Source organism: Mustela putorius, unplaced genomic scaffold, assembly GCF_011764305.1.
Source record: "Mustela putorius furo isolate JIRA1106 unplaced genomic scaffold, ASM1176430v1.1 tig00000407_pilon_pilon_pilon, whole genome shotgun sequence".
Lineage (NCBI taxonomy): Eukaryota > Metazoa > Chordata > Mammalia > Carnivora > Mustelidae > Mustela > Mustela putorius.
This window is the reverse complement of record NW_025421373.1, coordinates 6,611,771-6,635,815: the sequence shown is the minus strand read 5'-3', so window position 1 is coordinate 6,635,815 and position 24,045 is coordinate 6,611,771. Positions and strand designations below refer to the sequence as shown.

At 42.6% G+C, this 24,045-nt stretch overlaps 1 protein-coding gene across 1 annotated transcript in view; it reads left to right on the top strand.

Annotated features, from left to right (window-relative positions):
• The first annotated feature begins 12,782 nt into the window (after nucleotides 1-12,782).
• GOLPH3 (golgi phosphoprotein 3) overlaps nucleotides 12,783-24,045 on the top strand; it is a 62,919-nt gene continuing 51,656 nt past the window's right edge. Inside the window, exon 1 of the mRNA XM_045079447.1 lies at nucleotides 12,783-13,305. Coding sequence (XP_044935382.1) covers nucleotides 13,081-13,305 — 225 coding nt within the window. The 5' untranslated portion in view covers nucleotides 12,783-13,080. The remainder of the gene's footprint in view (nucleotides 13,306-24,045) is intronic.

Genomic DNA, 24,045 nt, shown 5'->3' with positions numbered 1-24,045 from the left:
GCCCTGAGTGCGGCTTGAGATTCTGTATCTCTTCCCCCAGCTCATGCATGTATGTTCTCTCTCTCTCAAATAAATAAGCAAATAAAATCTTATTAAAAAGAAAGAGAGAGAGAAAGGAAGGAAGGAAGGAAGGAAGGAAGGAACAGAAACCTTCAGTTCTACAACTACAGGAAGTGAATTCTGCTGATAATCCGAGCCAGCTTGGAAGGCGATTTTCTCCCAACTGAGCCTCCAGAAGAGAATGCAGCTCAGCGGGCACCTCGATATCCTCGTGTGGGTCCCAGAGCTGAGGACCCAGGTAAGCTGGGCCTGACGCCTGGCTCATGGAAACTGTGGGATAATCAGTCCATAGCACAAAAAACTAATACAGATACTCAGATACTCAGAGAGCGTCAGCACGCAATCCTTTAATGGGAAAGCAACCTATGTTCCTAGAAGTCTAAAACTCTGGTTTGTTAAGAGGAAGACATTTTACAGCTTTAGAAGGTCAATTCTTTCTTATCACACCCTGATTTTTTAAAATCCTGGACAAGACAGGGTCGCCTGGTTGGCTCAGTTGGTTAAGCATTTGCCTTTGGCTCATGTCATGATCCACCGCCAGTCCTGGGATCCAGCCCACTTGGAGATCTCCGCTCAGTGGGGAGTCTGCTTCTCTCCCCACCTCTGCCCCCATGAGATCAAGCATGCATGCTCCCTCTCAAATAAATAAATAATCTTAAAAAAAAAGAAATCCTGGGACACCTGGGTGGCTCAGTGGGTTAAGCCTCTGCCTTCATCTCAGGTCATGATCTCAGGGTCCTGGGATCGAGCCCTGCATTGGGCTTTCTGCTCAGCAGGGAGACTGCTTCCTCCTCTCTCTCTGTCTGCCTCTCTGCCCACTTGTGATCATCTCTCTATCAAATAAATAAATAAAATCTTAAAAAAAAAAAAAAAGAAATCCTGGCAGCAAGACATTTATTTTCATGGTTGACTCAGGAACCGAGGATCATTTATTTAGAGAAGGAGGGGCAGGAACAAATTAAATTTGTATACTTGTGAAAGGGATAATTTTATGTGTAACAGTTAGGAAGCTTCCAATTTGCACTGAGTGAAGAAAAAGGGAAGGGTGTAGAGTGCAAAAAAAGCACAGAGGGTTTTACCCAAACCTGAAGAAAATTCTAAGATGGTTTTGGCCCGTCTAACTGTAACTTCCAGTCACAGTTAGAGACCCTTACTTTTAAGTCAGGAGATACCCTATCTCCAGGCGAACTGCTTCCCATATCCCGCCTCATATAGAGAAACTTAAGGATTTAATTTAAACGCTTAGAAAATTTCCTGATGACCATGGTGGGAAGACATCATACTTTATTTGGTAAAACCTGAAATCTTGCCTTTCTAGATTTCTAGGAAAAACGAGTAGGCTGTTGGAAAAGTGTCAGAAATGTGTATTGTTTGATATCTTGAGAGCTCCTTAAACTTTGTAATTCTAGAATTTGTGACAGATTGCTATGTAAACAAAGAACTAGAACTAGAATGATTTTTATAGCTTATCTAGTGTCTGTATTCTTTCCATGTTTACAGTATGTGTTTTCTCAATGAAAATAAATAAAAATGCTTTGTTCTATATTTGTTTGAAATTTTAAATCCTAGGGCGCCTGGGTGGCTCAGTTGTTAAGTGGCTGCCTTCAGCTCAGGTCATGATCCCAGGCAGGGTCCTGGGACAGAGCACCCTCTCAGGCTCCCTGCTCTGTGGAGAGCCTGCTCTCCTCCTACTCTCCCTGCTTGTGTTCCCTCCCTCACTGTGTCTCCCTCTGTCAAATAAATAAATAAAATCTTAAAAAAAATGTTTTTTAAATCCTAGTCCAAACTTAATGGTTTTAAAAAATATGAGTATAGTAAATAGAGAGTTTTATTATCCTGAAAGTACGTTTGTTTTTCCTCTCCCTATGAGCAAAACTTGTTCAAAACATTTTAACCTAAAAATTAAAAGCACATAATATAAAAAGTAAATTTTGAGAGGGCCAAACCTTTTTTTCCCCACTGATAATAAAGTATCTTAGGACATGTTCCTAGCCAAACCTAATTCAAAAATCCCTAATTTTTGTTACTAACAGACTTATTGAAATATAATTTACATATCATTCAAGTCACCCTTTTAAGGTATATAACTCAATGTTTTTAGTATATTCAGAGCTGTGCACCCACTACCACAACCAATTTTAGAATAGTCTCATTACCGCTAAAGAGAAACTCTGGATCCACTAACAGTCACTCCCCATTCTCCCCCCCATCCTCAACCTCCTTAGCCCAAGGCAATCACTAATCTACTTGCCTTCCCTGTAGATTTGCTTATTCTGAGCATTTCCTATAAACAGAATTGTGCAAAACGTGGTCTATGTGATGGCTTCTTCTACTTAGCATGTTTTCAGGGTCTTCATTTATCACTACCTCATTCCTTTTTTAATTTTTTAAGATTTTATTTATTTATTTGACAGAGATCTCAAGTAGGCAGAGAGGCAGGCAGAGAGAGAGAGGGAGGAGGAAGCAGGCTCCCCGCCGAGCAGAGAGCCAGATGCGGGACTCGATCCAAGGACTCTGAGATCATGACCTGAGCAGAAGGCAGCGGCCCAACCCACTGAGCCACCCAGGCGCCCCCCCCTCCTTTTTTAATCTAATAATATTTCATAGCATGAATACACCACATTTTACTCCTCCATTCACCAGTTGCTGGGGACTTGAGCTGTTTCTGCTTCTTCATTCTTATCAATAATGCTGCTATGGATATTCATGTACAAGTTTTTGTGTAAACATATATTTTTGTTTATCTTGGGTATATAGGTCTATGTGGAATTGCTGGATCATTTGGTAACTCTCTGTTTAAAGCCAAACAGTTTTCTGGAATTAGCGCGCTATTTTATACACCCATAAGTACTCTGTGAGGAGTCCAATTTCTCCATATTGTCAGTAACACTTGTTAATAATACCTGTCTTTTTCATTACAGCCATTCTAGGGGGTGTGAAGTGGTATCTCCTAGTTCTCACTTGCTTTTCCTTAATGATTTGCAGCCTCTTTTCATGTGCTTATTAGCCATTTCATTATCTTTTTTGGAAAAGTATCTATTCATACATTTGCCTATTTTTAATTTGAGTTACTTGTGTTTTTATTATTGAGTTGTCAGTTATTTATATATTCTGGATATAAGACCATCGTTAGATATATGAATTACAAAAATTTTCTTCTATTATATGGATTGTCTTTTTTTTTTTTTAAGATTTTATTTATTTGAGGGAGAGAGAACCCAAGCATGGGGTGGGATGCAGGGAGAGAGAGAAGCAGGCTCCCTGCTGAGTAGGGAGGCTGATGTGCGGCTCGATGCTGGACCCTGGGATCATGACCTGAGTGAACACAGATGTTTAACCGACTGAGCCACCCAGGCGCCCTATCTTTTCATTTTCTTGGTGGTGTCCTTTGAAGCATATTTTCTTAAATAGTGTTCATTTGATGATATTTATCTATTTTTTTTCTTTTGTCACTTGTATTTTCGGTCTTGTAGCTAAGAAACCTGATCCAAGATCATGAAGATTTATGCCTTTCTTTCCTTCTTTTTAAAAAAATTTTATTTAACAGAGAGGGAGCATAAGTACTTGAGTAGAGGGAGCGGCAGGCGGAGGAATAAGGAGAAGCAGGCTTCCTGCAGGGCCGGGGTCCCAATGTTGGGCTCAATCACAGCACCCTGGAATCATGATCTGATCCCAGACAGCACTTATCTGACTGAGCCACCCAGGTGCCCCTCCTTGTTTTCTTCTAAACATCTTATATTTTTTTATCTCTCACCTTTATTTTTTTATTACTATTTTAAAAGATTTTATTAATTTATTTGAGAGAGAGAGCATGAGAGGGGGGAGGGTTGGCTGAACTGGGAGCCGATGGGGGACTCAATGCTGGGAGCCCAGGATCAGGACCAGAGCCGAAGGCAGTTGCTTAACTAACTGAGCTACCCAGGTGCCACCTAGCTCTTACCTTTAGATCTTTGATCCATTCTGAGTTGATTTTTATACATGATATAAGATAAGGGTTCATCTTCATTTCGTTTTAAAAGATTTTATTTATTTATTTACTTATTAGAGCGAGAGAGCTGGTGTGTGCATGCATAGAAGCGGGGAGGGGGGCAGAGAGAGAGAGAGAGAATCTTAAGCAGACTCTGTGCTGAGTGCGGAGCCGGATTCAGGGCTTGATCCCATGACCTAGAGCTCATGTCCTGAGCCAAAACTAAGAGTCTGGTGCTTAACCAACTGAGCCACCCAGGCATCCTTTCTTCTTCCTCTTTTTTTTTTTTTTTTTAAATGTGAATACACAGTTGTCCCTGGGTTCCTAGGATGGAGCCCCGCATCAGGCTCTTTGCTCAGCAGGGAGCCTGCTTCCTCCCCCTCTCTCTGCCTACTTCTTGGCCTACTTGTGATCTCTCTCTGTCAAATAAATAAATAAAATATTTAAAAAAGATAATGTCTCAGCTGATTCAAGTCTCTCTCATTAGGAAGGGGTTGGATCTGCCTTCAAAGGGACCACCTGATTATACCAGGCGCACAGGGGGTTCCCTCTCTTGATTAACTCAGAGTGAATTAATTAGGGACCTTACCTACATGGGCAACACCCTCTCCCCTTTTGCCATATTCTAGTAGTTGGTAGCAAGTCACAGCTTCTGCCCACACTCAAGGAGACGGAGTCACACAAAGGCACATACCAGGGCTGCAAGAATCCCGAGGGCTGTGTTGGAATTAGGGCTCTGACTGATGGCTCAGAGACAACAGGGCAACTCCTTCGTATACATCCCTTTTATCGTTTTGATTTGTGAAGTGAGTTTCTTATTCAAAACTAAAATAAAATTTTACATCTTTGAAACTCTGCATGGGAGTTTTATGTCTTTTATGACAGAGATCACTCCGTGTAGTTTTTTGCTCTAACTTCATCAAGTCACTGGGAGATTCCGGTAAGACCCGGCCTCTGGGGTCAGGCTGTGGAACTTTAAGGAAGCTATTTCACCTCTCTGTGTCTAGATTTCCTTTTCTGCAAAATGGGGCTGTTATCCCCCATAGGCAGGATGTTGGGAGCACGAAGTGAACTACTTGTTAACACAAAATCTGAGTGGCGGACAGCAGTGCTTGCTTCCGCAGCGCATAAACTTACTGGCAAACAAGAGTAAGCATCTATTTCAGCAGGCGTGGCGGCTAGCATGACCCGGCGGATCTGGGCTGGGCTTGGCTAGGCTTGACTCCAAGCTGTGTGTTTGCTTTCGTCCACTTCCTTCTCATTCTCCCAGGGCTAGCAGCCGATCCAGAGGAAGTGTCTGCACGGCCACAAAAGATGCTCTTCTCAAGCCAGCGGCTAGGAGCCTAAAAGGAAAAGCACAACTGCCAAAGCCTATTTCACGCCTCCGTTCGCTTCCTCTGGGCTAACATCCGGGCCAGCCCCAAGGCGGAGACTGAGGTCAAGCCCAGTGGCAAGGGGTGATGAAGTATACAGCTTGGTCTAAAGTTAATGTGCAAAAGGGGCCCTCGGGTGGCTCAGTCTGTGGAGCCTCCGACTCCTGGTTTGAGCTCAGGTCACGATCTCACGGATGTTGAGATCTAGCCAGGGGGTTCCCCGCTCCCCAGGGAGTCTGCTTGAGGATCCTCTCTCCCTCTCCTCTTTCTCCCATTCACACACATGCGCGGGCTCTCGCTCTCCAATAAACAAATCTTAAAAAACCCTGTTATCAATGTGTAAGACATTTAGAGCAATCTCTGGAATATAATAAATGCTCAATAAATCTCTGTAATCATTGCACCAAATTTTTTAAAAAAGATTTTATTTATTTCACAGACAGAGATCACAAGTAGGCAGAGAGGCAGGCAGAGAGAGAAGGGAGGAAGCAGGCTCCCCACTGAGCAGAGAGCCCAATGCGGGGCTCGATCCCAGGACCCTGGGACCATGACCTGAGCGGAAGGCAGAGGCTTTAACAACCTGAGCCATCCAGGTGCCCCCGCACGGAATTTTTTAAAAAAGAAATAACGTTATTGAATGCTTCTAAGAGGTTTGCTAGTTATGTCAGTAATATTGCTGTGCTTCAGAGCAAAGCTGGGGTAGGAATGTGAAATGGAGTAACCACTCTGGAACGCATTTTGGCAGTTTCTTAAAAAGCTAAACACTCATTCCCCATAAGGCCCCAGTTGCACTCCTGGGTATTTATCCCAGATGGAGGAAAACCATGTGCGCCCAAATACATGTGCACAAATGTTCATAGCAGCTTTATTTGTAATAGACACAATTTGGAAAGAACCCAGAGTCTTTTAATGGGTGAGTGCGTAAACTGTGGAACCTCCCTACATTCCACAATAAAAAAGAACCAATTACTGATACACACGATAGATCTCAAGGGAATAATGCTGAGTGACAAAAGCCAATTTAAAGGCTACCTAGCATATGAATCCATTTACACGGCTTTCTCAAATGACAAAAATGATAGAACAGATGAGTGGTTGCCAGGTTAGTGGTTAGTGGTTAGAGATGGGGGGGTGGGACTATGGGGGGTAACATAAGGGACCTTCGTAGTGAGAGAGCAGTGTTCTGTCTTGATTGGTGGTGGTTACACAAACTACACATGTGGTAAAATTGCATAGAACTACATGTGCACACACACACACACACACACACATATAAAACCTGTGAAATCTGAATAATGCTATGGATTATACCAATATTCCTCTCCTGGTTTGGGTATTGTACTATGGTTATATAAGATGTTACCACTGGGGACTACTGGGTTAAGACTACACAAGACCTCTCTATACTAATTTTACAACCTCTTGTCAATCTATAATTATCTTTTTTTTTAGAGCGAGAGCAAGTGAAATGGCCGTGGGCGGTGCAGAGATAGAATCCCATGCACACTCCACCCCAGTGAAGAGTCGAACATGGGGCTTGATCTCATGACCCTAAGATCATGGGTGACCTGAGCCAAAATCAAGAGTTGGTTGCTTAACTGACTGAGCCACCCAGGTGCTCCAATCTATAATTATTTCAAAAAAATTTTTTTTTCAAATTTTGGATCACGTGAAGAAAGACATCTTTTCTCCAAGGTTATAAGAGAGTTCACTCATAGTTTTCTTCTTGTGCTTTTACGGTTCTGTTTTTTAGGTGTCTTGAAGTTTTTATCAGATTGAAACAGAAAGAGCCTCCTGTACATCCAACTGCCTATACAACATCCCTTCTTGGAAGTTTCATGTGTTTCTCAAAAACTGAACTGAAATAAACTCAAATGCAAACCTGGTTAGAGCTCAGTAGTCCCTATCTCAGTGAATGGGCTGCCCTGTGCATTTTTTTTTTTTAAGATTCTATTCATTCATTTGACAGAGAGAGAGATCACAAGTAGGCAGAGAGGCAGGCAGAGAGAGAGGAGGAAGCAGGCTACCTGCAGAGCAGAAAGCCTGATGTGGGGCTCCATCCCAGGACCCTGGGATCATGACCTGAGCCGAAGGCAGAGGCTTAACCCACTGAGCCACCCAGGTGCCCCTGCCCTGTGCATTCTTACACAAGCCAGGGATGAGGGGAATCATCCCTGAAAACCTCTCTTCGTTGTGGCCCAACACACTCCATAATCAATCTTCCATTGAGTTCATTAATTTTGCTTCCTAAGCATCTCTTGGAAACTGTCACTTCTATCTCTTCTTCCATGGTCATAGTTAAGTTGCTATCAGGTTCTTTGGGATTACTGCAAACTAACTGGCTGTGGTATCCATTGTGACCATCTCTTTCCTGTATCGGGGGAGCTTTTCAAAATACAAATCTGGTCATATTACATACCCACCTATTCCCTCCTTCCCTCTAAAAGGGAGGTATTTCTTTATTTATTTAATTGGAGGAAGAGAGAGAGTGAATGGGAAGGGCAGAGGGGGAGAGAGAGAGGAACAGAGAGAGAGTGAGAGAGAGAGAGACTCCCTGAAGTCATGACCTGAGCTGAAATCAAGGCTAGTCACTTAACTGACCAAGCCACCCAGGCTTCCCACAAAGGAGGTATTTAAAAGCAACTTTGACGGCTTCTCATTGTGTTTGGTTGGAAAAAGACTGAAATCTTTATTTTTTAATTTTTTTTAAATTTAAAAAGAAAAATTTTTTTTTTTTAATTTGACAGAGAGAGAGGAGAGATCACAAGTAGGCAGAGAGGCAAGCAGAGAGAGACGGAGAAGCAAGCCCTCTGCTGAGCAGAGTGCCCGATATGGGGCTCAATTCCAGGACCCTGAGATCATGACCTGAGCTGAAGGCAGAGGCTTAACCCACTGAGCCACCAGGCGCTCCAAGACCTAAATCTTTTTTTTTTTTTTTTAAAGATTTTATTTATTTATTTGTCAGAGATAGAGCGTGAGCGAAAGAAAGCGAGCACAGGCAGACAGAGTGGAAGGCAGAGTCAGAGGGAGAAGCAGGCTCCCCGTGGAGCAAGGAGCCCAATGTGGGACTCGATCCCAGGACGCTGGGATCATGACCTGAGCCGAAGGCAGCTGCTTAACCAACTGAGCCACCCAGGCGTCCCAGCAAGACCTGAATCTTTAAATGGACTTATGGCACTGCATGATTTGATCCTTGTCTGTCACTACTGTTTTTGACAACACTCTCCCCCTTAGCCTAGCCAAAATGTTGGTTTGTGTTTTTTCTTAAGATTTTTATTTATTTCTGAGAGAGAGAGAGAGAGAGAACACAAGCTGGGGCAGAGGAGAGGAAGAAGCAGACTCCTCCCTGAGCAGGAAGCCCGACGCAGGACTAGATCCCAGGACCCCAGGATCACGACCTGAGCGGAAGGCAGACACCTAACTGACTGAGCCATCTAGGAGTCCACCTAAATGTTTTTCTATTTCATTCTCCATCATCCCATGATCTCTCCTTGCCAGAGGGCCTTCGCACGTGCTATTTTCCCTCAGGAATGAGGTTTGGTTTAGTAATTACTGTTCGTTCTTTTGCTTACGACTTCCTCAGAGTTGCTTTCCTTGAGTCCCAGTTAAAATATAAGTTTCTCATATATTTGAGAATATATGCTCTCAGAATACTATATTCCTTCTGCATGCAAACATATTCAAAGCAGTTCTCCATTTTACATTAATGTGTGATGATTTGCTTAATATCTGTGCCCTCCACTACATAGCCTCATGAAAATTGACTGGTATCTCTTTTGTTTTTTTATAATATCCTCATTGCTTAGCACAGTGCCTGGTATATGGCAAATATATATATATACAGATACAAATATTTGTTTAATGATTGAATTAAGGACCGGAGTTCTAATGAAAATGTTTTCCATTAATGCAGGCTTGCAATTGACCAGATGTGGCATATTGGACAGATTTCTTAATTTTTCTGAATTGCAGTTTCTTCACAAGTAAAACGAGTATCTTAATCCTGGATTTCACGAATGCAGAGTCTCAGACAAAGGCTTTTGTGCTACTATTTTGTTAGAGAGCGTGTTAACTCCCAAGAACAGGAGCGAGGAAGAGGGGAAGGGTAAAGGGCAGAGAGACACATCAGGAATGTGTTGTTGAACTTGCACAGCTAAGTGCTGCTGAGAAATTGTAGAAAAGATCTCAGTGACCCATCTGAGGAGAGAAAGGGGAACTTCAACTACCCACCTGAAGTGCTATTTCCTGTGTCTTTCCAGATTCCTCCTCTTGGGCAGGAAGCATGCTGAAGGGCTTTGCTGCTGGGGTGGTTGGTGTTTCCTTGGAGGAGCCCTACCTTGTCTACAGGATTCTGGTGGCCGTTACTGGGGAACATGCCTGCCCCATGCTCAACAGTCATAAATAAACAGTCACTGTTGTTAGGGATATATATTTTGATTCCCAAAATACCATATCTTTCTTTCCTTTTTTCCTTCTTCCCAAGTAAGGTGATTTTGAAGTCTAGCTTGTGGAGAATAAACATGGAAAAGTGGTAGAAAACCTCTGAAAAAACAAATGATGAGGTTATGTAAAAATCTCATTAATTAATCATTAATGACCATGCATTTTTGTGGACAAAATACATGTGGCGATTCATTATATTTATTATGGTATTGTTTGTAATAGCAAAGAATTGGAAACAATCCTAAATGTCCTTCTATGGCGGTGGGGGAGGGGTGTGTGTGTGTGGTGTGTGTGTGACTCAAGAAAAAAGTACATTACAATAGAATACAATGCAGCTGGACCAAAGTATGAAGAAGCTGTTAAGCACTGATACAGAATGTTTTCCCACATTAAGTGAAAAAAATCAAGATACAAAATAATGTGTATTATGTGCTATTATTTGCATTAAAAAGGAAGGAAACCATCTTCATACTTGCTTGAATATACATAAAAACATATTCTCTGGAAGGATAGCCAAGAAAGGGTTAGTAGAAGTCAGTTATTTTACCAGCAAAAATGGGTTTATTTGGAAACACCAAAGAAATGCACAATAGTTACGGCTGTATCTTGTAGCCTCCCCTTTCCAGCCTCCTGACTTCTACTTTAGTGGCGTTTCCCTGTATTGATTTTATAGCAGTGCTATTGGGTGCCTGGGTGGCTCCGTTGGTTAAAAAAACCTGCTTTCGGCTCAGGTCATGATCCCGGGGTCCTGGGATTGAGCCTGGCTCATCCGGAGTAGGGTTCCCTGCTTGGTGGGGAGCCTGCTTCTCCCTCTCCCTTTGCTGCTCAGCTTGTGCTCTCTCGCACTCTGTCAAATAAATAAAAAAAAAATCTATTTTTTTAAGTTTATTAATGTATTTTTAGTAATCTCTACATCCAACCTGGGGCTGCACCTGACAACCCCCAGATCAAGAGCTGCATGGTCTACTGATCAAGCCAGCTTCACAACCCTGATTTGCATAGCAATGTTATTAGTTGTCACCTATTTGTTTGTATAAGCACCCAAATATTTTAATACCTATTAAGGCATAACTGCATAAGATGCTAACTAAACTTAGTTTTTGAAGTTCAGGAATGGCTTAGCTGGGTGGTACTAACTGGCTCAAAGTTTTTGATGAGATTGCAATCACCTGTGAGCGAAGGACTTGACTGGGGCCGGGAGAGCTGCTTCCCAGAACGGCTCACTCCTAGGGCTCTGCGCCTGAGGCCTCAGCTCGTCCCCAGCTGGGCCGCTCCATAAAGCTGCTTGAATATTTCCGATATGGCAGCCGGCCTCTCAGAGTGAATGATCTGAGAGAGAGAGACAGAGGAGAGGGACAGGGAGCGGCAGCACAAGAAAAGAAGCTGCAGACTTTTATGATTTACTCTAAATCACACACACAGTCACACCTGCCACGGTCTACTCATTTGAAGAGGCAGAGTCAGGCCCACACACAAGGGAAGGAGAGTTAGGCTTTCTCTTTTCAGAGGAGTATCAGAGAATTTTAAGTATTTTGAAACCACCCTGGGAGGAGAAGAGAACAACTGGGTGAACAGTGGCAGGGCTGGAAGGAAGATTTTCCACTATATTTATTTTTATACTATACAAAACAAATTATTAATTACATATCTTTTAAAAAGAGATATTTTAAGCTATTTGGTAAAGAACTGGGAGAGAAATAAAAGAAAAAAAAGGGGGTTTGAAGGGGATGTGAATGGGGGTCTGTAAGATACGAAAAAGAGAGGGTCTACTTTGTGCTCACCTTGCTCTCTTCCCACCTCAGATTTAGCATTTTCATTTTCTAGGGTTCGAGGTGGTGAGGGTGTGCGGCCAGTAGTTTCGGGTAATGGGTTTGTAGAGGAGCGGGAACTCTGTAGCGAGAATGTTCTATGGGATAGTTTTACTGTGGGCGTTTATCATTTATTTGAGCGCCAAGTCCTGTTACAACAATATCTCTCCGGTCTAAGTCATTCTGCAGCCATGGCCTGTGGTCATTGCTGATTTTTAAAAACACCGCATGGCATCCAATACCGTTTCTGGATGGTTTGTTTCTAAGCTCCACCCTTCCGGCCCCCCAAACTCCCCGTCAGGTCTGACATCGACGCTCTCACAGAACTTGCATCAACGGTCAAGCACGACGAGAGGATTTCACCTGGTGATAAAATTGGGGGAGATTTAATTTGGACAAAGACGTGGCATGAAACCCAACGGGTTTATTGTCTCTATAAAAAGGTCTTTCAGGTCAAGTGTACCGACGCGTACAGCACTAACTGTACTCACGGCGCCCGGTCACTTTACAAGTCGCGAGGCGAGGAGAAAGTTTTAACCTCTCTTTAATACACGTAGTCAACACTAAAAGCCCGCTTTCAAGCCATTTAAATGCAGTTATTCCTCCTGAAGGGTCAGGGCGCGTGGGCAGAGAGCGAACTCTGTCCTCGCTCCAACCGCGGCGAGCAGAGTCCTTCCCGCTTCTCCCGCGCCCCCCCCCCCCCCGACTCCAGCTCCCCCGCCCCTCCCCCTCGCCCGCGGCCTGCTCGGAGGACAGAGGTGTCTGGGGTGGTAAGGGCATGGCTTGGGGCAGAGCGGTGTCCACCGCCGCAAGGCCACGTCTCCCCCATTCGTGGGGGGGGCCTCGCCAGTCTCTGGCTGCAGGACGGATTTCTCGACAGGCGAAGGGAGAGACGGACGAAGGGAGAACACGTTACGGGCCACGGCGGGGGGTGGGGGGGACGGCGGGGTCCGCGCCCACGCGAGGGCGAGCGCCGGCGGAGACCCCAGAGCCCGGGAAGAAGGTCAGCGTCGGCGGATTCCCGCCCTCACCCCCGCCTCCTGGTCGCCTCCCGGCGCTTCCGGTGCTCTCCCGGCCAGCCCCGCCTCGCGCCGGCTGTGCCACATCCTCCGGTGACGTCAGTCAGCGCCGCCATATTGGGAAGGCGCAGCCGCCGCCGCCACCTCCTTCTTTACCTAGGAGCTCGGGCTGCCTGGGGGCCCGCGACCGCAGGAGGGAAGAGCTCTTCCTCCGCTTCGCCGGCGCCTGGCCCGCCCGTTTCGCCCCGACCCGTCTCCCCATGACTGCCCCCCGCCCAGCTGCCGACGGACGTCGCCCCGGAGCCGGGATTTAACACGGAAGCCCGGGTCAGAGGCCGCGGGGGGAGGAGGAGGGAGACCCGGTAGGTCCCGCGTCCGTCTCGGCCCGGCGCGGCGTCTCGGCGGGAGCCATGACCTCGCTGACCCAGCGCAGCTCGGGCCTGGTGCAGCGGCGCACCGAGGCCTCCCGCAACGCCGCCGACAAGGAGCGGGTGGCGGGCGGCGGCGGCGGCAGCGGCGAGGACGACGCGCAGAGCCGCCGCGACGAGCAGGACGACGACGACAAGGGCGACTCCAAGGAAACACGGCTGACCCTGATGGAGGAGGTGCTCCTGCTGGGCCTCAAGGACCGAGAGGTGCGGGCGCGGCGGGCAGGGCGGGGGCGGCCGGAGTCTGGCGGTCGGCGCTGGGCCCGGGCGCAGGCGGGAGCCCGGCCTCCGGCTCTGCGCGTCTGCCCTCCGGAGTTCCTGAGCTGAGCGCCCTGCCGGCCCGGTGCTTCCAGGTCCTCTCCGCACCGATTGCTTGGATTTCCCTTCCTCCTCACACAGTCACTCCTTTCATTTTGACTCCCTGGCAGTCTGTGTGTCTTCCTTCCTTTTTCCGCGTGTTTCACCCGTGTAGACCCCAGGGTGCGATTCCACCCGGAGACTGCCCCGTTGGAGTGAAACACCTGGAACCGAACTCTCCTGGGTTTTGCAGGTTTTAGAATCTGCGAGGGCTCCACGGATCTGCTTTACGGGAGATTAGGAAAAAAACAACATACCAAACCAAACCAAAACAAAAAAAACCCATCAAACTTAAGGTGTAGCATTTGGAATTTTGAAAAATTTCGGTGAAATGGTAATGGAGGCAAAAGTGTTTTTTTACATCTAATAAAGTTAAAAGTCCAACAAAATCCACATGACACCTTCTGGAAAATGACTTCTTAGGTAAACCTTGCTTTGGGAAAGAGATTATTTTTAGTACCACTTTTATATTTTCTCAGTTGATTAGTCTGCAGAAAATCTTGACGTCTTAAGGAAGGACTTTTTTGGGGGGGCTGCTTAAAATGTTGGGTTTTGATTTGAAGAAAGGTCTCACAGCCATAGGTAGGTTAAAGTTGCTATAGATCTGTCTTCATGTTGTGACTTCGAAAGGTTATTTTCACTTTAGTATTTTAAGAGAATTTTCACGCATAGAGAGCTTGAAGGAAACTAAAGTGGACATATTTATATTCTTCTCCTAGGTTCTGTCATTAACGTTTTCCTGTTTATTTCATCCCATATACATTTATTTAAAAAATGACTATTAGAGATTTGCAGCCAGTCAGCCAGGTGAATGGATATTCTATAAATCACTTATGGTTTGGTAGTTCTAGAAGCTTGTTTTATCTCAGCATGAAATCTACAAACAGTACATTCTTTTTTTTTTTTTTTTAAAGATTTTATTTATTTATTTGACAGAAATCACAAGTAGTCGGAGAGGCAGGCAGAGAGAGAGAGAGAGAGAGAGAGAGAGGAGGAGGAAGCAGGCTCCCTGCTGAGCAGAGAGCCCGATGCGGGACTCAATCCCAGGACCCTGAGATCATGACCTGAGCCGAAGGCAGGGGCTTAACCCACTGAGCCACCCAGGCGCCCCTACAAACAGTACATTCTGAGAGTCAGATACAGAAAATACAAAATATCCAAGTTTTGTTTCGATTTTTAATAAAGTTTTCCCAATTCACAAAGGTGGGCAAAAAATTTAGTCTTTGTAATACAATTTAGTCTTATTTCACCAAAACTTACTAGATACAGGTGAGTTTTCTGTGGACCGTGGCCTCCTAGTATTTAATAATTTAGTGAATTAAAATTTACTTTGATGGAAGTGTCTAGAATATTTGCAATACCAAGGTTTCCCATTTGCAAGTTTTAATGATGATCACTTGAAAAGATGTCCCTCTGGTGTTAAAGGGGCTCAGTTTGTTTAGTAATTACTGAGTTCTGGAAGCAGACTCTGAAATTCCTTTTTGTTCTGTGGGAAAACAACCTGCAGATCTTCCTCAACTTATGATAGGGTTATGTTCTGCTAAAACCATCATAAATTGAATACTTTAAGTTGAAAATGCATTTAATTAATACCCCTAATCTACCAAACATCATAGCTTAGCTTAGCCTACCTTAAATGTGCTCAGAACCTTTGCGTTGGCCTACAGTTGAGCAGAATCCTCTATGACAAAGTGTATTTTACAATGAAATGTTGAATATTTCATGTAATTTATTGAATGGTATATTGAGAGTGAAAAACAGAATGGTTTTAAGTGTATCGTTAGTTATGCTTGTGATCGCATGGTTGCGCCTAGCAAATTGTATGCATATCACCAGCTCAGGAAAATACCATAATTTAAAGTATTACTTTTGTGCCGTCATAAAGCTAAAAAATTGTTCAGTTGGGGATGGTCTGTCGATGTAGAGTGTCCTAGAAGTGTGATTCTAGGAAGTATTCAACCTGCTTCACAATTTAGAATCGTCACAATTTAGAATCTTGGTAATTCACATTTTTCTTTTAACTCTTTTTATCTTTTTCCTTTGGAACAAAAATAGCATTTTAGAAAATACAGAAAAAATGAAGAAAGCAAGTCATCTATATTCCTGTATGAACATTTTGGTTTATGATAGTTTTCTGAAGGAATACGTCCTGTGCATAAAACTAAAACTTAAGAAAACCAAGAAACAAAAACCCCAACTAAAACCCAAATTAGCTTTTGGATTTGAGTCACTTTAAGTGAGAAATTACAGTGAAAAAGTCCCTTTTTTTCCCTCAAGTATATGTTACTGGAAAAGGTGAAGCTAAAGCATATTAACTTGCTATGTTTCTGTGCTTGGTTTTCATGAAGATAATCTAAAGAGTTTGTTGAAGCCTAATGGTACTTAAAAAATGTAGACAGTTTAAATTTCTTTGGTGGCAGGTAATTGAAACCATGTGTTGTGTTCCTGTCAGGAGTCACTGTACTTTGCTATATTGTGGCTAATATAGACACAAGCCAGTTCTGACTATTTCTTGCTGATTTCAGTAGTCACATAGAGAAATTTTTTTTTTTTTAAAGATTTTATCTATTTATTTGACAGAGAGAAATCACAAGTAGATGGAGAGGCAGGCAGAGAGAGAGAGAGGGAAGCAGGCTCTCCACTGAGCAGAGAGCCCGATGCAGGACTCGATCCCAGGACTCTGAGATCATGACCTGAGCCGAAGGCAGCGGCTTAACCCACTGAGCCACCCAGGCGCCCACATAGAGAAATTTTTTATTTCCCTTTTTGCTGGCAGGGAATTGAAGTGGAGGTAGGTGGGCTTGGGATTTGGCATTGCTTTAGATTTAGGTTTTAGGCATTAACTTAGATAACTTCTTTTGTCACATCTTTACAATACTAATAACTAAACCTGTCACCTTCTCCATAAGTTTTGGGAGACCCCCCCCATTATCATTCTTTTTAGGAGGTCAGGAATTATTCTTACTGAGAGTCTAGGCATTTATGCTTGTTAATATTAGATTTTAATTTATGTTTAATACTAAGTTCCAAGTTTTAGGCACAATATATAGCTTCATAAATACACTGCTTTAGCTTAACATCCATCTTTGTTGTCTTTGGGTACTCTTAAGGTACTAAAACCTAAATTTTAAGGTTAGGCAGGTTATTAATGATAGATGATGTGTGTGTGTGTGTGTGTGTGTGTGTGAACTACTGTATTTGTATTCAGAGAGTTGAGAAGAAGTATAAAGAAATTGTAAAGTGGTGAATATTAGTTTTACTTTTTTTTAAAAGATATTTACTCATGGGAGAAGGGAGAGTGCACTCAAGAGAGAGCACAAGAGGGGCCGGAGGGGCAGAAGCTGGGAGCCTGGGATATGACCTGAACCTAAGGCAGACGCTTAGCCCACAGGGCCACCAAGGTGCCCCTTACTTTGACTTAAAAAGCAAAACCAAAAACTGAGACATTATAGCTTTTTAAAAAATACTTTTTGTTCAGTAATGTGTGCAGGAAAGTGCACATAGGTGTGATGAATTTTCACAAACTGAACACAACTGTTAAACAGCACCTAGGTCAAGAAACAGAACATGACCACTTTCCAGAAGCCCCACTCAGTGCCTTTCTAGTTACTGCCTATTCTTCAAGGGTAGCCACTAGCTTTACTTAAGAATTCAGCATAGAATAATTTTTGTTCATTTTTTAAAAAAAGATTTTATTTATTTATTTATTTGACAGAGATCACAAGTAGGCAGAGAGGCAGGCAGAGAAAGAGAGGGGGAAGCAGGCTCCCTGCTGAGCAGAGAGCCTGTTGCAGGGCTTGATCCGTGGACCCTGAAGTCATGACCTGAGCTGAAGGCAGAGGCTTAACCCACTAAGCCACCGAGGCGCCCCAATTTTTGATCATTTTTGTACTTCCATTTGCATTTTTTGCTTTGGATTGTGACATTCATCCATGTTGTATAGGTTGTCATTTATCCATTTTCTCTGAATTATCAGTCTTTAATACATCTGTAATCTACAATATTTAAAAAATGACATTGACTTATATCCTGAATCTAGTGTCCCTCCTGTCCTCTCTTCACTAAACAGAAGGCTCAGCTCGCTAACAAACAGATGGTGTGGCCTCAGATTACCTATTGGGAATGAATCTAAAGTCATTGTGAGGAATTTTTTCTTTCTTGAATTTAGGTACACATTTTACCCTTTTTACCAATGATTTTCCTTTGTGGCTTTTATTAAAATCAGATGCTAGGTCTCTCTGGTGATTCTAGTGCTCAGTCTGGATTGAGCATCAGTGACATAGATAGTAAATTTTCAGAGGCCGCACTAAGGATGGCTGATAGGTTTAAATTTGAATTCAACTTCCAAATTAGCAAAATTCCTGTAATCTTCCCCTGTGTTTGAAGGCTGAGGGCATCTGATGAGCCAGATATTTTCCTTTCCCTGACTTTGATTTTTCCATAGATGCCTCCAATAGAATTTTCAGAATGCCTCATGGAGAATTACCTCAAATATGTGGTGTCATGTTTTTTTTTTTTTCACTTTATTTATTTCCATAGGACATCATTGTTGTATTATATGTATTAAAATTTTTTATTTTATTTCTTTTTTTAAAGATTTATTTATTTGACAGAGAGGGAGAGCACAGGAGGGGGAGCAGGAGAGGGAGAAGCAGACTCCGCTGAGCAGGGAGCCCAATGCGAGGCTCCATCCCAGGACTCTGGGATTGTGATCTGAGTGGAAGGCAGATCCCTAACTGACTGAGCCACCCAGGCACCCCTGTTAAAAAATTTTAATTGAAGTATAGTTGACATAGTAGTTTGAGGTGTGTAACAGTGGTTTGACAATTATAAACATTTCAAAATGCTCACCTTGGTAAGTTCAGTTACCATCTGGCAGCATACAAAGTTATTACCATATTATTGACTAATCCCTATGTTGTACTTCTATCCCCTTGACTTTTTAAATTTTAATTTATTTATTTAAGTAGGCTCCATGCCCAGTGTGGAGCCCAATGTGGGGCTTGAACTGATGACCCTGAAATCAAGATCTGAGCTGAGATCAAGAGTCTGACACGTAACTGAGTCACCCTTAACCTATTTCACCCCCCCCCCCCCCCCCCCCCCCCCCCCGCTGTCCTCTGGCAACCACCAGTTGGTTCTTTGTGTTTATGAGTGTTTCTATTTTTGTTTATTTGGGTGTTAGATACTTTTTTTTTTAAGTTTTTTATTTGAGATTTTATTTGCCAGAAAGAGAGAGAGAGAGAGAGCAAGCACAGGCAGGCAGAGTGGCAGTAGAGGCAGAGGGAGAAGCAGGCTCCCTGCTGAGCAAGGAGCCTGATGTGGGACTCGATCCCAGGACGCTGGGATCATGACCTGAGCCGAAGGCAGCTGCTTAACCAACTGAGCCACCCAGGTGTCCCGGGTGTTAGATACTTTTAAATATTTTCATTGATGGCAGATCTTAGTGCTTTAATGTTGGACTTAATTATTATAAGTGGCCAGGTATAATTTAGAGTGTGCCTATGCAGTAGTAGAAGTAGAAAGAGGTGTAGTCTTTGTCTGAGATGTATCTTTTGTTTTACATATATTCTTTAAGCCCCCTGACCCTCAAAATTATTTAAAATGGAGAAATAATTCTCTCCCATGGTTCTGATTGGACTGTTGTAGACATTTATTGTTTTACTCTCTACCACATTGTGTCCCTTCTCTCTTCTTACCCCTCCTTCACTTCCTTTTATAGGGGTTCCTCCATTGTGTATAGCTTTAGGATGCCCTATTGAAGCATTTACCCCTCCCCTTTTGTAGTGCAGTCATACCTAAGCTTTTCCACTCAGATAATTTCTTCCAGGGCTTTGGATCTTGATAGTGGAACAGGCTGTGGGGTTTTTGAAGACCTATCAGGTGGTGCCAGTGGGTGGATCAGAATGTTTTCTGACTCAATTCCTTGAGATCAGACTATCTGAAATGGTTCTTTGAGCTTCTTTCTCCCTGGCCCATTGATGCTGTCTTTTCCATCTTGGTTTTCCATGTACCTTTCCTCTAGTTTTCTGTTTTGTTTTTACTTGTTTTTTTGGTCTGTTTTTAAATAAACTCTACCCCCACGTGGGGCTCAAATTCACAAAGCCAAGATCAAGAGTTGCCTGCTTTACTGATTGAGCCAGCCAGGCACCCCTTCAGGCACCTTTTAGTTTTGTAATCTTCAAGATCCTTGCATTAAAGTCTTTTTTTTTTTTTTTAAAGATTTTATTTATTTATTTGACAGAGATCACAAGTAGGCAGAGAGGCAGGCAGAAAGAGAGAGGAGGAAGTAGGCTCCCTGCCAAGCAGAGAGCCCAACTCGGGACTCCATCCCAGGACCCTGAGACCCTGAGATCCCAGGACCTGAACTGAAGGCAGAGGCTTAACCCGCTGAGCCACCCAGGTGCCCAGCCATAGTCTGTTATTAATGTTTTTAATGCTTCTAGATAAGAACCTTGGGACACCTGGGTGGCTCAGTTGGTTAAGCAGCTCCCTTCGGCTCAGGTCATGATCCCAGCGTCCTGGGATCGAGTCCCACATCCGGCTCCTTGCTCAGCAGGGAGCCTGATTCTTCCTCTGCCTCTGCCTGCCATTCTGTCTGCCTGTGCTCGCTCTCTCCCCCTCTCTCTCTGATAAATAAAAAAAAAAAAAAAAAATAAGGTAAAAAATTAAAACAGTTATTACTTAAAAAAAAAAAAAAGAACCTTAATGCAATAATTCATCCTGTATCTTGAAAAATTAGTAGGTGGTTCAGCTGAGTAATACACACTAATATAAAATAGTTAAATAACTAAAGTGATGGAATTGACTTTTGTATGGCCTTTAAACTGGCTCCAAAGATTGATCACAGAGATGTTCCAGTTTTGGAATAAGGTTCTTAAGGTCAGTATTTTGAAATACAGTACTCATCAAGATGTATAATTTTGTTCAAAAATCATTCTCTGCATGCAGTGATATATACCATCTTTGCGTTTTAAATTTGTTAACTAGAAATCATTATGCAGATACTCAGAATTTCTACATGTGCTAAGATTTTAATAACTTAAAATCTAATAAAAGCTTCTGAGCTTTGGAATTTCATGATTCCTTTATTAGTACAAATAATCTTTTATTCCTATTTTTAAAAGATTGAATTTTCATTTTTTTCTGGTGTATTTAAGAGTAGGTAGACAGTATAAGACACACAGGATCTCAGAAATTAGTTTTTAGAGTTCATTGAACCATCTTTACCTTTTTCTTTCTTTTCTCTTTTTTTTTTTTTATTAAGATTTTTGTTTATTTCTCTGACAGAGGGCACAAGCAGGGGGAGCAGGAGGAAAATGGAGAGGAAGAAGCAAGCTCTTTGCTGAGCAGGGAGCCTAATGTGGGGTTTGATCCCAGGACCCTGGGATCATGACCAGTGACCGGAGCCCAAGGCAGTCACTTAACCAACTGAGCCACCTAGTTGCCCCCCATTTATACCTTTTTTTTTTTTAATTTTATTTATTCATTTGACAGGCAGAGATCACAAGTAGGCAGAGAGGCAGGCAGAGAGAGAGAGGGGGAAGCAGGTTCCCTGCTGAGCAGAGAGCCCGATGTGGAGCTCGATCCCAGGACCCAGAGATCATGACCTGAGCCGAAGGCAGAGGCTTAACCCACTGAGCCGCCCGGGCGCCCCTGTTTATACCTTAAAAAAAAAATGTTATGCTATTGAAATTATTTTTGGTACTTGGGGTTCTTTCACAGTTGGCAACATACTCACTAATCTTATAAGCCATCTTAATATTTGATAATGTATTAGTTAATTTTAAACCATCTGATGGACCCTGTGTGGATCATTTGATACATGATATACGATATTTCCAAGTATTTGATATACTTTAGAATTACTGTGTGTGTGTGGTTTTTTTTTTTTTTTTTACTTTGAAATTATTTTGATTGAAGTTTGACATACTTGGTATTTAAAGAAATACACTGCACTGTTACAGTGTCAGCTTATATGTAAGTCTCAAAGACTTAATCATGCTTTTCCTGTTAAGTCATGGTACATTTTTAGCCCAATACTCCTCTATATCCATGCAAACTATTCCTACTTTCTATCAGCATAATTTTTCTGGTATTAATCAGTAAATGGTTGCTGTAGTCTTTGTTTTTAGGTCATTCTGTTTTCATGAGAGTCTGCTTTTAAAGCAACACAAAGATTGTGCTTGTCCCATGTTTCTTCCATTTAATAAGTATAAATACAAGTGCCAAAGGTGAGAGTTTGGTTTCATTTTGAATTGATGTCTGTGGCTTTAGGTTTCTTTAATCAAAGATTGAAAGACTGCTTCCGGTTTCAGTAGCATGTGCAGTATTATAACGCAATTTAGTAAATATTGTTAAAAATTTTTTTTTAAATTTTTTAAAGATTTTATTTATTTATTTGACAGAGAGAGATCACAAGTAGACAGAGAGGCAGGCTGAGAGAGAGAGGGAAGCAGGCTCCCTGCCGAGCAGAGAGTCCGATGCGGGACTCAGTCCCAGGACCCTGAGATCATGACCTGAGTCGAAGGCAGCAGTTTAACCCACTGAGCCACCCAGGCGCCCAATATTGGGGTTTTAATTTAGGTGTTACAGGTATATGTAGAAAATAGTCTGCTTCTCTTTTTGTTTGGTAAGCCTCTGAGCTGTAAGAATACCATCATGATTAAAGTACATTATGTTACTAGAAAGAATGCTTATGGTAAATACATTTTTAAGCTTAAACTTAAGTTTTAAAAAGTTAATTTATTTTTAAATTTAATAAACTACTTGGTTTATGTATTACATTAATGGAAAAGTTCTTAAATTGGAGTTAACAGATGGGAGTTTAGAAACTGAGCACTCTGCAATTCTGTATTTTTCTGAAGAAAGAGGACATAGCTTTCATCATAATACTGATTTTTAGTTTAATTTTTTGGTTTAGCTTTTTTTTTTTAAAGATTCTGTTTTTAAGTAATTGTACACCTCTTATGGGCCTTGAACTCACAATCCTGAGATCCAGTTGAATGCTCCACCCACTGAGCCAGTCAAGGGCCCTGCTTTTTTTTTTAAATATTAAATTTTTTTTTACTTCATTTATTTGTTTTTTTAAGAGCGGGAGTGGGGGAGGAACAGTGGGAGAGGGAATCCTAAGTAGGCTCCACTCCCAGCACAGTACAAGCAGGGTCCTGTTTCACCACCTTGAGATCATGACCTGAGTGGAAACTTAAGGTGCTCAACTGACTAAGTCACCCTGGGGCCCCTTGTCTTTTTTGTCTTGCTGAAAACTTACTACAGAAAATTCCAGGTTTTAGGTTTGCAGTGAGTTGGATTTGAGTTGTTGAAATTCGAGGTGGGGGGGGCGCCTGGGTGTCTCAGTGGGTTAAGCCTCTGCCTTCGGCTCAGGTCATGATCTCAGGGTCCTGAATCAAGCCCCGCATTGGGCTCTCTTCTCAGCAGGGAGCCTGCTCCCCCCTTCCTCTTCTTGCCTCTCTGCCTACTTGTGATCTCTGTCAAATAAAAAATAAAATCTTTAAAAAAGTTTCGAGGTAGGAAGCTGATGTCTGTGTACCCTGGTCATCTTGTTGAATGACTTCACAAGCTGTGTAGCTACCACATCTAAAATTCTAACAATGTTCATGCATTTGTCAGATATTTACTGAGCCAGACCCTTGACTAGGTACAAACACTAGAAAGAAGATCTCTAATTTCAGACCCATTTTATCTTAGTTCTGTGTGTCAAAACTCATAGTAAACTACGAAACTAAATTGTGTTGCTGTTCTATAATTTTTTTGGTAGTGAATATCTCTCCTGGCGTATACTGTTACTCAATAAATGTTAAGTAAATCGTGTATTTCTGATGGGGGTACTGTGATCCCTAGGGATCCCAGTTGGTTCTGGGATGGTGGTGAAAAGTTCTTACTCTTTTTATATATAAGTATAAATATACATAGGTCATATAAACAGATGGTGTATCTATCTTATTAAAAGTTCATGGGCGAGACAGTGGTTAGGGAAAAAAAGTCTGAAAAAGCTTATTTAGGGAGCAAAAATTGAGAAAAGTTGAGAAACACTGAAATGAATCAATGTTGAAAATGCTGTTTGTACTCTTAACCTGAGGTTTAGAAAATTTTGTTAGGAATTAAAAAAAATTTTTTTTTAATTTTTATTTATTTGTCAGAGAGAGAGCACACATATAGGCAGAGTGGCAGGCAGAGGGGGAAGGAGGCTCCCTGCCGAGCAGGGAGCCGGACACAGGACTTGATCCCAGGACACTGGGATAGCGACCTGAGCCAAAGGCAGCCGCCCAGCTGACTGAGCCACTCAGGTGTCCTAGGAATTTTTATTGTAATAGAATTTGGCTTCTAGTTCAATAGTAGGAAGAACAATTTTAGCATACAGTTATAGAAGATTGTGAGTGGAATTTTAAGATCAAAGTTATTTTTGGTGGTTAATAATGTATAGATAAAGTTTTGTGTGTCATCCCTCTGCCCCTTATCCCCCAGTATCCCCTAGGAGGGGCTGGAAATTAAAGGACTGCATATAAATTCCTAATGGTTATTTTTACTCTGATTTCATTTTGTGGTTTCAGTTTCTTAAACACAGCTGTT